Here is a 13,338-nt window from a genome sequence, read left to right on the forward strand (position 1 = left end):
ATGTGATTTGTGTTTCAGATTGTCAGCATTGAGGAACTAGAGTCATCTACGTACACATTGCTTTTTAAACGAGCAGAAGCACTTTTGAAACGCAGGCAAGATGAATTAAAATGTGAATCATCCTATTTGCAACAGTTATCACGTTAGTGGTTTTCATGTTCCATTATTTGCTAAGGTAGATTGCCATCTGGAGAATAAAAATATTTTTAGTTCTGTATGTTTTTAAAAAAGAAAAAAGCTATCTATTGTAGAATATTATTTTAAGGTGTGTTACTTTTGTTTCTACTCTGGAGCTTTTGTTTAATGATGCAAAGATGTGTTTATAAAATTCACCTGAGGTCAGGAGGCTGGGTCAGCAACCAGCTGACAGGAAGTTGTAGGGAGGAGCCAGGTGGAAGAGGGTTTATAAGGAGGGATGAGAATGAACACAAGGACTTCTTGGGAGACATGAGGAGATGCGGTAGGTGAGCTGCTTGCTATTTAGCCTCTCTGGGAAGCAGGATTCTACCTCAGCCTTTGAATCTTGAGTTCTTTAGTGGGACGGAGATTTCTGCAAGTTTCCTTAGTAGCTTTGAAAGAGTTGGTGCCTGAAAAAACAGAATTCCCTTGGGCTTCGACTCTTTCAGGCCTTCTGGCAGCGGCAGAACTGCAGTTTCTGAATAGGATAGCTGAAGCATAAAAGGTCGAAACAATTAAGAGAAAAACAACAGCTATCCTAGTTAGGATTCTATTGCTGTCATGAAACACCATGACCAAAAGCAAGTTGGGGAGGAAAGGGTTTATTTTCACCATAGTTCCATATAACAGTTCATCACCAAAAGCAGGTAGGGCAAGAACTCAAAACAGGTCAGGAGCCTGGAGGTAGACGCTGATGCAGAGGCCATGGAGGATGCTGCTTACTGGCTTGCTCCCCATGGCTTGTTAGAGAACCCAGGACCACCAACCCAGGGGTGGCCCTCCCACATCAATCACTAATTAGAAAATACCCGAAAGGATTGTCTATAGATTTTATGGAGACGTTTTCTCAGTTGGGACTCCCTTCTCTCTGATGAATCTTAACTTGTGTCAAGTTGACATAAAACTAGCCAGTACAAAAGCCTTTTCTATATTTTCACGTTGATCCTTTACCTAAACCTGTTCAAGAAAGAGTTCCAATATACTTTGTATAAGGTCAAAAATCAAATAGCAGAATTTCTAGTCACTTAAGCATTTGAGACAGAATTTGTCTTTAAGTATTTATTTTTCTAGGTTTGTGTATATGAGTATATGTACATCACATGTGTGCCAGGAGTGTTCAGAGTTCAAAAGAATGTCCGATCCCCTAGGACTGGCATTACAGGCATGAGCTGCCGTGGGGGTGCTTGGAACTGAACCCTGGTCTTCTGGAAAATCAGTCAGTGCTCTTGACTGCTGGACCACCTCCTCAGCCCACTGAGTATTTATATACCATTAAATGAGCAGAGTGGTTGGAAACAACTTTCCAGCAGTCCAGCTCGATATGAAGGCCTATGCAGGCGGGTGGGTCTCAGCAGCGTAGGAGAGGAATGGCCATTCCACGTCCTCAAACCACACTGCAGTCACATAGCATCTTGGCTTTAGGTGCTTTGGGGAATGAGATCCCGTGTGGGTGACACTTTACTGTCAAGTTCTCATATTTGGTCATTTGTAAACAGTGGAACATGCTAACAGTAGGAGCAAGCCATACATAGTATAAGTAAGATGCCGGCAGTGTAAATATCTCTGGTATATGACTGTGGAAGCAAAAATTGGTGTAAATTGCTTGAAAAGAAAAAAAATAAAAGAATGAGAGAAAAGAAAGCTGCTGTGTGCTAAAAGGCAAACATCAGCAAGGTACGTATGTTTAGGCCAGTGGGCTTGATGGCTGTTAATACTGATAGGTAATAGACATTTAAATTCATTGCATAACAAAATGTACATTTTGAGCACATTTTGTGTTCTTATCTGTACACACACACACACACACACACACGATATTACCTATAGCTTCAGTGATTCACTATTTTGATGCTGTAGTAAAAAGCTAATTTTGTCATTTAACAGGTAAAGCTGAGACATCAGCAAATGGAAACTTGGCTCTAGATGAAAAGGATCAACGGATTTTAGAAGAGATTGAAGCTCGAAGGTACCTGTATAAAGTGAAGACAACACACTGAGCAGTTTCACTGTTTCAGTATAATTAGCTGTATGAGACAGTCACCCCACCTAACATGCTGATTCTCAAGACTGTAGTAAAACCAAAGCTGAGTTTGGCTGGCCTCACAGCTCTAGAGACAAACGAACTCAGGGCAGTACTGGTGAGGTGGCCTTTGCTAGATGGATCCCTTTAAACTAGAAACTACTTCTAACTAGTTGCATGCACTTCCTTTCCATTCAGAGAATAATCTGAATTGAACATAAAAACCAAAGAAGCTAAGAAAGCAAAGTGTCTGAAATAGTTACATAAAATGGTGTCAGTACTTTTTTTGTTTTAAGTATTTTCCACAAGAGCTGTTTGCTTTTGGCTTACTTTATTGCACAATGCAGGATGCAGAGAAGACAAGCAAGGGTGCTCTCTGGCAACTGTGACCATCAGGAGGGGACTTCTAGTGATGATGAGCTGTCTCCTGCCCAGATGACCAACTTCCAGAAACGCCAAGGTCAATTGTCTAACCTATTTTGAAGTGTTGAAATAGTGAGGAAAGCTTTGTTGAGAGTAGTTTTTTTTTCTTTCCTTTTCTTTTCTTTTCTTTTTTTGGTCTTTCAAGACAGGGTTTCTCTGTGTAGCTTTGGAGCTCTATAGACCAGTCTGGCCTCAAACTCACAGAGATTCACCTGTGTCTGCCTCCCAAGTGCTAGGATTAAATGCATGCACCACCACCACCACCCAGCATTGTAGTTGTCTTTAAATCCATATTACTAAGACAGGAAAATTCAAGCAAACACTTTCTGCATCAGACTTCTGCCTCAGAGAATGGTGATACAAGTGCTCTGGTACCAGCAGGCTCTCTCCAGCCTCCTGGGTCACACAAGAGAGCATATTGGCTGCATTGCTTTCCTCATTTGTAAACAATTTTAATTTGAAACAACTAATTTAATAAAACCACTTTTAAAAATACCACTTTATTGTAATGAACTCAGATTAAAAGTATCATGAAGCTACATTAAATTAAATCCTCAAAACACATTTGCCAAGTTCCCAAATATGCATCTCAGTGAACTCCATAGTTAGCCTGGAGCCTCCTTGGGGTTGTGCACTTTCATTATCAGTTACATTTTGTTTTCCCAGGTTGGTAACAGAAGTTTATCCTGTTGGACAGACTAAGAAGGACCCACTGTCCTAGAGCAGTGCTGTCCCACACAACCTTTGGAGGGTTCTCATAGTAGTGTTGAAAGATGTTGGATCTTGAGTTAAGAGTGAGATACTAATACTTGGGCTCATCATTCTTGCCACTACACTTTTATTTACCTGTCCACCATGCCTGTGAATACACACACACACACACACACACACACACACACACACACACACACAGGAAAGTGCTATGGCAGAACTGAAACTAGAGAAGCAAGTAGCTTTAGATCCTTTCATGACTATATACCCTTTACCTGTTTTGTATCCCCTAATATTACCCTTCTTGTTCTCCTTTCTACATGCTACACTGTACTTCCACTTACTTTGTTTCCATATATAGACTACCTTCTGCATAAGAGGAAGAATAGGAAGTGTTTTTCTTTCTGAGATTAGGTGACCTCTCTCAATATTTTATATTCTAAGTCCATCCATTTTCCTACAGATTTTGTGATTTCATTTTTCTTTACTGAATAGTATTCCATGCTATATATGTACCAGTTTCTCACTATCAGCTCATGTGTTGATGAACGTCTTGGTTGGTTCCATTTCCTGTCTTAGAGAGCATCAAAAGACAAAGATGAGCAGATATCTCTATGATAAGGTATAGGGTTGTCTGGGTATGTGCTTATGAGCGAAAGAGCTGGGTCATTGATTCTTTAATTTTTTTAAGGAACTCCAAACTGATTGCCTTATGGCTTTGTTAGTTTTCACTCCCATTGGCCATGAATAAGGTTCCTCTTTCCCCATATCATCTCCAACATTTACTGTTGGGTTCTTAATGGCCTCTCTGTCTAGAGTGAGGCAGGATCTGAAAGTAGTTTTAATTTGTGCTTCCCTGATGACTAGGGATGTTGAGCAGCTTTCAAATTATTAGCCATTGTGTTTCCTTTGAAAGTGTTCAGTTATTAGCTCATTTGTTGATTGGCAGTTTTATTTCCTTAGTTTTTAATGTCTGTGGTTCTTTGTGAATTCTGGGTTCTAACTCTGTGCCTGAGTACAGTTGGTTCAGCTTTTCTCCCATGTCTGTGCGCTGCTGAGAGGTGACCCAAGAAGGTTCATAGTGCAGCTCAAAGATTCTGGGCTTTGCTACTCACTAGACTCAGTGGAAAGGGGCTTTTGTTCTTGCCCGCCTCAGTTCAGTGCGCTTTGCTTACTTGTTTTATTTAAATCAGTGGGTTTTATCTACCTTAAAGGGAAGACGGCTATGGTAATGAAATGAAAAAAAGAAATGTATGATATTTTGGCATATAGCCATGGACTCAGATACATGGTAGGCTTGATTAGTGTCCATATTATCACTTTTGTTACTAAAGTGACTTTTTAAATAAGATGAATGTATAAAAAAATGAAGTGTACAGCCCCGTTGGTTAAATAGTAAGTCATAACTAACTGTTGGTAAGGAAGTAGCCTTAAAACGCATGACATAAAGAGACTTACTTTGTTTGCAGGTGACATTTTACAAGATTGTAAGAGAGTTTTTGAAGATGTGCATGATGATTTTTGTAACGTCCAGAATATTTTATTGAAATTTCAGCAGTGGCGAGAAAAGTTTCCTGATTCCTACTACGAAGCCTTCGTTGGTTTCTGCTTACCAAAGCTTTTAAGTCCCCTGATACGAGTACAGTTGCTTGATTGGAATCCTCTGAAGGTATCAGTGCTTACTATGTGACTGTCCTGGTCATGTCAGCCTTTTGTGTGCCCTGGCCATCAGGCTAACTATAAAATATGGAAACTTCAGCCTGGCAAGATGGCTTAGCAGGTAAAGGTGCTTGCTGCCAAGGCTTATGACCTGAGTTCAGACTCTGGAACCCATGTGATGGAAGGAGAGAACTAAATTCCACAAGTTGTACTCTGTGTCCCTCCCCTCCCCCACAGGCACACAAGTAAATGAATAGCATTAAAAAATAAAAACAAAACCGTTTACCCTTACAGTTGTAAGAAATATTTAGAGCCTTGGAACAGCTATCCAGAAATGTATACTCTAAACTACATTCCTCAGGACTCTTAACATGATTTTTCCTTTTTTGTGATGTTGGGGTGAAACGCAAGGCTTGTGTATACTAAACAATCAGTGAACCATTGAGCTATGTCCCCTGCCATCTTGCTTGATTTCAAAGCATAGTAAGACCAAACATCAGTAATTCAAACATATTTTTAATGCTTTCATAATGTGTAAAATTTCCCTAGAATTAGGTAGCATATAGGTTTGGTAAATTTGACTTAAAAACCTTTTCCAAGGATTATGAAGTCGGAGATGACAAACTGGGAAGAGTTGGTTAGCAGAACACATTGAGGAGGAGGCATGTAAGTGAGGCCTTAGGAGTGTGCAGGATTTCACGAGGGGGATACTTCCCTGAAAAGGGGGGTGCCAGTTCAGGGGTGAGTACACTGGCCTTCAAACCTAGTTTCAGTGTTGAGAGCTGGTCTTTCAAAGTAATGTGAAAAGTCATATATGGAGGTAATGTGGAGTTTTAAAAAATGTTTTATTACATTTATTTGTGTGTGCCTTGAGGTGCACACATGCCGTGGCATGCTTGTATGGGTATTGGTTCTCTCTGTTATGTGAGTTCCAAGGATCCAACTTAGGCTGTCAGTCTTGGTAGCAGGTGCCTTTACCTGCTGAGTCATCTCGGGGACTTGAAAGTAATGTCTTAGGAAGCTACTAAAAGTAGCTCACTTGGAAGAAGAATGAAATGTAGAAGACTATTGATACAACTCAAGTTCAGGGTTAGCCTAGCAAAGGAGGTCCTGGACTATAAGCACCATTACCAAGTAAGAATTAGTAAAATACAGAGTAGCTCTAACCCCCCCATATGTGAAGACAGCCCAAGGCCTGGATCCTGCATACTGGAGAGTGAAGCTCTATAAGGAAAGCTTTCAGGGAGAGTAAATGATGCAGTGTTCCTTCCTTGGTCTTAATCGTCTGTCTGCAGGCTTCCATAGGACCACAGCACTTCTCAGAATAGAGCAAGGTCATTTCTCAGGAACTGTAGGGAGTTGTGTGGGCAGCACCTGGGGTCAAGTCAACCATTCAGGATATTTCATTCATCCACTCGTAGTAACAGCCATCTGCTGTTTGCTAATTGGTTAGTAAGCTAAGCCACATGCAGATCACACATTTATTCTTAAGAGAAATGAAAGGACTGGAGTAAGTTTTGCTTGGATAGATGAATGAGTTTTATCAGTAAATCTCATGGTGATTCCAAATGCCTAACTCGTATATCATCCATGTGTTTTCACTGTAAGCTGCTGCCATTGCTGGTCTCTGGATGTCCTGGCACTCGGTGGGTCTTGGCTGCATTTGTGTTGTGTGGATGAATGCATAGAGCACAGTTTTTAGTTACTCTTCCTCGATGCTTTGCATCATGCCATCCTGCCTTACTTTGCTTAGTGGTCTAGTGATGCTTACACTGTTAAAATCAAAGTGATTATTCTCTCTGACCTTTAGAAAAGTTCTAGGAATTTGGGGGAAAAGTTACCTTACAAAACACATGTTTAAGAATGTATAACTCTTATAACCTCGTCTTACAGTTGGACTCCATGGCTCTAAACCAGATGCCCTGGTTCACATCCATAACAGAGTTTATGGATGGCAGCACGGAAGATACAAGGAAGGACGATGATTCTGATAAAAAAATTTTGTCCGCTGTCATCAACAAGACAGTTGTTCCTCGCCTTACAGGTAATCTTGATTCTGTTATAATCACAAATATCCTCTGAGAAGTTTGGAAACACAGGGAATGCTGTATGCAGTGAAGGTTTCAAATGTAGTTAACCTGGTTGGAAAACACTTATTTGTACAAACGTTGGCTGTCCACACTAGTAGTGGTAGCACACTAAGTCATTTGTGCCTCTTTGTCAATAGTGGCACACTTTTCATACGTGTTTCATATATTCCCTCCCTTTTCTTACATCTCCTCTCCGTTTCTCCTTCTTTGATAGCCCAACAATTCACGTGCACTTGCTACTAGCAGCTACTGATCCTAACTTCTGTCCTTAAAGGCTTCTTTTCCTAAAGTCAGAATCTTTTTACCATACTCCGGAGAATGAGTTTAATTTGATTGAACTTTGAAGATTGTCATTCCCTTTGAACGGTGATTTTTAAAAGTCCAAACTCTTCTGCGTGAGCTGGCCATCCCATGACTAGGGAGCTTAGTAAAGAGATGAGCGTGGCCAGGCCGCTAGCGGTTGATTCTGTGTTCTGGAGACAGCACTCCCAGTGTGTGCCGAAGGGTCTATTGTGGGGCAGGGGAGCAGGAGGACATTAAGAATGGTCCCACAGTTTTGACTCAGTTGCCTTTTCCTGACTTGGGACTCTGAAGTAGGCGGTTTAGAGTAAAGGAGATGAGCAGTGCTTTGGTGGGCTGTGCTGCACTGGGCGCCTGCCACTAAGCGGAGTGTCAGGTGGGCTGTGCTGCACTGGGCGCCTGCCACTAAGCGGAGTGTCAGGCAGGAGGTAGCTGTGTTTTGATGGCACTTAATGCCACGAAGTGATGTGAAGTAAGGAATGAGAAGGAAAGGAACTGAGTTCTAAGGTCCTTTAAAAGTCACATAAATGACAAGTACCCAGCAAAGTCCAGAGTAGGATACAAGGAGAACAGTGTCCCAAAATCCAAGCAAAGAAAGTATTTCCAGGGAGAAATTAACATCAGTCTTTGGAGTTGGCTATGCAGATGTCCTGTTTAACTTGAAAGATGCACTCACCACTATGTGGAGAGTCCCAAGGCCTGATTGAGAGGATTCCAGAAAGAAATAGCAGAGAGACATGTAGACAGTACTTTGAGGAATTTTGTTGTAAAAGGAAAGAGAATGGTCGACAGTACTGAGAAGATGTTAGGGATTGTCGGAGCTGAAGAGATAGTGCACTGTTTGAAACTCTTGCACTCAATAGTGAGGACCAGAGTTCAGATCCCCAGAACCTACATAAAAACCTGGTAAGCGCACACAGGCAAGCATGCATGCACACATGCACGCACACAATCAAGTACTCACACACATGAACATGTATCCATACTCACGAGGGTAGGGAGAGGAAGAAAGTAGAGAGATCCTTCAACTGAAGTGAGAACCAGGAGAGTTAGCCAGGCAAGTGAGAAGGCCCGGGAAAGCAATTCCTGCCTGACATGCAGGCTCACTTGAATTTTGGGAGATCAGTGTGAAACACCTTTCTTTAAAGCTACATTTTAGCTGCAGATTGCAGACACAGTTAGTAATTCAGCTAGGCTTATAGGGTAACCTGACAGGCGTAGCAAAACCCAAGGAGGACGAAGAAATTGAGGGTATATGCAAAGAGGAAGTGGTAATGATTAGAAATTATATGTAAATAGGAAGTGTAATGATTTGGCCATGGATTCAACCTCAGTAAAGAGTGGAACAGGGTATTTGTACATGAGAAGCAAGCGATCTAGTAACTTGTGTAACCATGGAAATGTGTTTCAGATTTTATAGAGTTCATTTGGGATCCCCTGTCAACCTCACAGACAAGAAGTTTAACAGTGCACTGCAGACTGCTTTTTGAACAGTCGGCTTCTGAAAATGAAGTTAGTAAAAGCAAACAGGTAATGATTTCTGAAGATTTGGGCTTTAGGTCAATGGTAGAGCGCTTGCCTAGTATTTGTGAGATCTTGAGTTCAATCCCCAATACCACAAAAAGTAAATAAAATAATTTATATGAGCTCAGATTCTATTGTTTGGATATTACCTAGAAAGTGATCCTTATTTTTAAGCCAGAATTGAAAGTATTTAAAAGGTGGGGTAAAATAAAATTTGAGGGTTTTTTTTTTTGATGTTGTAAGTATTGACATGGGGCTTTTAAAGTATATGTACTTATAATTAAGTAGAAAAAAAATAAAATTCCATTTCGTTCAGTATGCCTTTATAGAAAAATACATTTGCCTAAATTGTACATTTATGGACAATATTCTTGGTATATAACAGTTTGTGTTACATACAGCATCTTTTTATTGGTACTGTAAGCCAATTTCAGTTTTCAAAATTAAAATCTTTCTAAGAATGAGAATAATATGTCACTATAGAAGTGTTGCTGATACATGGAATATTTTAAAGTCCCATCATCTCTTCATCTTGAGATAGTGATAATTAGGGCTGGATATTTTCACTCAGCCTTTATTCTCAGTTATCCTAATGGATCTGAGTGTTTATATATATTGCTGTTGTCAGAGGCTTTAGCTACTGTTTCATCCAATAAATGAATATAATATAATGTCCTTAAGTGAGTTACTGAATTCAATGTTTGCATCATTTGTAATTGTTGATACACAAACCGAATGAACTATCCAATGTGTATTTACTGTGTCAAAGGACATAGGCAAGCCAACAAAGCCCCACACCTACACTGTATGAAAGGCTTGCAGGAATCAGAAGGAAAGGACCTCATGACCTCCCCAATCCATGATTGACTCTTGGCATCCCAGTCTTGCGCAGACTGCCACCGCTGCTCAGATCTCATGTTTGCCATGGCTGTGCCAAGTCCTGAAGATAACATTTCCTATCTCTTCTCCCTTTACATTCTTTCCATTTTCTCTTCTACAGCATTCCTTTTGCCTTGAATTAGGGAGTGGTAGAAATGTCGTATTTGGGGCTGAGCACATGGGTCTCAGCATTCACTCAGATTTACCATAAAGACAAGCTTCTCTAGTTAAGAATGAGTAGCATTTGTCTGTGGGTATAAACATAAATATGTAGGCTGCATATTGATGCCACCTCAATTAACTTACATAGTGGGGAGGCTGCTCCTAGGGTCTATAATCTCACTAGACACTGGGTTTCTAGTCTCAGATACTGCCGTCTTAGTTTATCATTCAGTACAAAGTTGAATACAAGGTCATAAGCTATATTCCAGCAATTCCATTTCAGTGTATATACCTATTTAAACTATCCTTATATATATACTAAGAGACTTCTGCTAGGTATTTTATAGCATCATTAAGCATAATGGACCCCTTAATAGGAAACCATTAAGTGTCTAATGAGTAGTGTTCATGCAACAAAATGCGGTATAGCAGTGAAAGTGATTCAGTGACAGCCACATGCATCTCCTAAATTTCTTACAGTATTGTGCCAGTTGGCTCAGATTGGAGACCAATTTACACTATTAAAATTATTTGATTTGGTTACTATATTTCCAATTCTGGCATGCTAATGCTTTCCAAATTTTTAAATAGGATTTACTTAAATCTGTTGTTGGAAGAATTAAGAAGTCAATAGAAGATGATGTTTTTATTCCTCTATATCCAAAGAGGTAAGATCTCCTAGTTTTTACACTATTGGAAATAGCTTTTCTTTTGGGGGAAATGGGGTTGTATAAGACACAGCCTGATATAGTTCACGCTATCCTTGAACTTTCTACAAAGTTGACAATGATCTTGAACATCATTCTGTGCATGTTCCTGCTTCCCCTTCCCAAATACTGGAATTAGAGGCATGTGCCATCCTGTCTAGCCTAGAAAGAATACAGATTTGTTTAAAGATGTAATGAAGAAGACACTATTCTTTTCTAAACTAATGTACATACTGTTTTAAGATGCAAACAGATTTCCACAAACATTTCTGTAAATCTCCTGTGTACTACAAAAGAAACTTAGCACTTGAGTGTTTCTTGTTTACCCTAGTGTCAGGAGGTTGTAGCCTAGAGAAGTTAAGAACATGGATTCTTAGCTCCACCATTTCTTGGTTGTTTGACCCCGGGGCCTTGCTGTGTCATTATCATCAGGGAGAAATCAGTAGCTACCCCACAGGATGGCAGGATGATGAAGACAGTGTTCAGAACAGAGCAGGGGCATGTACAGAGGAAGCATAGCACAGCCTAGAGCATCCTGGATGTGGCTGTGAACTCTCTTTAATCTTAGGAAACACAGGAATTGATTCATGGTCTTATACTTGCCAAGAAACCCTTCTTGGTAGTGATGATTTGTGAACTGTAGCTACCCAATAATACTCCCAAGATGGAAGTTGGGGAAGGTGGGGGTGTTCTTGGAGATTCCTGATTTGAGTAAGGAAGAAGTATCTGCAAATAAAAATTATGCTCCAGTAAGTTTTGTTTTTATACTTATAGGTAACTAATACATTCACATGGTTCAAAATATGTGAGTGGTTTATTTTTATTTAAAGCAATAGCTTCTGAGCCTTTTGACTAAAATCAAGTGAGTCTTTAAAATGAAAAAGGTGTTTTGTTTTTAAAATTTATATACTATGAGCATTTGCCTGTGTGTATGTGTGTACCACATATGTGCCTCATGAGTGAAGAGATCATTGGATCCCCTGAAGCTGAATTACAGGCAGATGTAAACCAGTAACTGAACAATGTCCTCTGCAGGAACTGCAAGTGCTCTTCACTGCTGGACTATTTCTCTAGTTCCCCAATATGAGTTTTATTTACTCTTACCCTGATTTCTGACTGCAGATTTTGCCATTTATCTTGTATATGCTATAATCTCATCTCCCCCCTCTATATAAAATGAAGTATATTATAAGCAGATACAAGAAATTTTGTACTTTTTTCACTAGTACATTGTTAAGTTATTGCATGTCACCATGTAAGCAACTTTCTTCATTTTCTTTTCAACTGTCCGACAGGCATGTAGGTGCCCTGTAACTGACCGGCATGGGGGTGGTAGTCTCTTACCAACAATGAGGTTATAAGCAAACTGGCAAATAAATACCATTCTGTGCAAAGGCAATCATATCTACAAAACACACTTGCAGAAACTCACCATTGGCTGAGTGTGATACATTTGTAATTCTTGGTAGATACCATCAGAGTACCTTGGTTCATTTTTCACTCAGGTTGTTTAGTTGCTTAATTAAAACTAAACAATAGGGGGTGGTGATTAAGAGTGTGATGCTCTTCCAGAGGACTAGAGTTTGATTCCCAGCACCCAGGTTGGCAGCTCACAGATGCCTGTAATTCCAACTCTAGGGACTCCAGTGGCCTCTTGTAACCTCTGCAGGCAGTGCACTTTGTACTCATGTGCACAAACCACACACAGACATTCAGATATACACAGAATTCAAAACAAAAGCAAACAAGAAAAAGTCGTAGTTTTTGTGGTTTTATTCTGAAAGAGACCTTTATATCTCCTCTTCTTCTCCCCTCTTCTTCCTTTTCTTCTCCCCTCCTCCTCACTTGTTTCAAATTAGTTCTGAAGAAGGAAAAATGTCACCACATTCAAAGTTCCAAGAAAGACAGTTCTGGGGAGCTCTAAAGGTAAGCAGAATACTATTTTTAAAATGTATCTATATTAATCTTTGCAGCCATACAGTGTGTGTTGAATTCCACTCTGACATTCACTACAGTACAAAAACACTAATAGGCTGTCAGTATGTAAGCAAATGAACTTGCTGTTTGGATAAACTGTGCATATCAACACTGAACTTTGAACATCATATAATTTTCACATATTAAAAATATTCTGGGTAAGCCGGGCGATGGTGGTGCACGCCTTTAATCCCAGCACTCGGGAGGCAGAGGCAGGCAGATCTCTGTGAGTTCGAGGCCAGGCTGGACCGATAGCCTCCAAAACAATACAGAGAAACCCTGTCTCATAAAAACAACAACAAAAAAAAATATTCTGGGTAGGGTTTGTTTTATTTTTTTTGAGACATAGTCTCACTATAGAGTCCTGGCTGGCCTGGTCCTTGCTATGGAGACCAAGCTGGTCTTCTGCTCCATAACAGGCCTTCCTGCCTCTGCCTCCTGTGTCCTCTGTGTCCTGGAGCTACAGGTATGTGCCACCATGCCCAGCCTTATTCTGTTTTGTGTTTTAGTATTTCTAAATGTCCTTTAAAAATGTAAAAGCAGTTTTCGTCTCATAGACCCTACAGAAGAAGCATTGGGTTGAATTTAATCTCAGGTCATACCTGGCTACCCCCTGGTCAGAAAGCTAAAGTTAAAGCCAAAGCGAGTCAGTGGAGGTAGAAATGACAAGGAGATGAGTTCAAATGACACTAAAAGGATTTCACAGCTG

General features: G+C 40.2%; 1 protein-coding gene across 7 annotated transcripts in view; it reads left to right on the forward strand.

Moving 5' to 3' along the window:
- Gcfc2 (GC-rich sequence DNA-binding factor 2) overlaps positions 1-13,338 on the forward strand; it is a 33,891-nt gene that overhangs the window by 13,450 nt on the left and 7,103 nt on the right. The window contains exons 7-14 of one of the 7 annotated variants that reach the window (XM_013119247.3): positions 19-142; positions 2,062-2,143; positions 2,545-2,657; positions 4,801-5,000; positions 6,884-7,034; positions 8,792-8,910; positions 10,537-10,613; positions 12,512-12,578. In XM_013119247.3, the coding sequence (XP_012974701.1) occupies positions 19-142; positions 2,062-2,143; positions 2,545-2,657; positions 4,801-5,000; positions 6,884-7,034; positions 8,792-8,910; positions 10,537-10,613; positions 12,512-12,578 (933 nt within the window). Of the gene's footprint in view, positions 1-18; positions 176-2,061; positions 2,144-2,544; positions 2,658-4,800; positions 5,001-6,883; positions 7,035-8,791; positions 8,911-10,536; positions 10,614-12,511; positions 12,579-13,338 lie in introns of those variants that run through there. The other 6 variants (XM_040737725.1, XR_005873837.1, XR_002384535.2 and 3 more) reach the window with 6 other exon arrangements.

Source organism: Mesocricetus auratus, unplaced genomic scaffold (assembly GCF_017639785.1).
Source record: "Mesocricetus auratus isolate SY011 unplaced genomic scaffold, BCM_Maur_2.0 Super-Scaffold_100676, whole genome shotgun sequence".
In the NCBI taxonomy this organism is placed as follows: domain Eukaryota; kingdom Metazoa; phylum Chordata; class Mammalia; order Rodentia; family Cricetidae; genus Mesocricetus; species Mesocricetus auratus.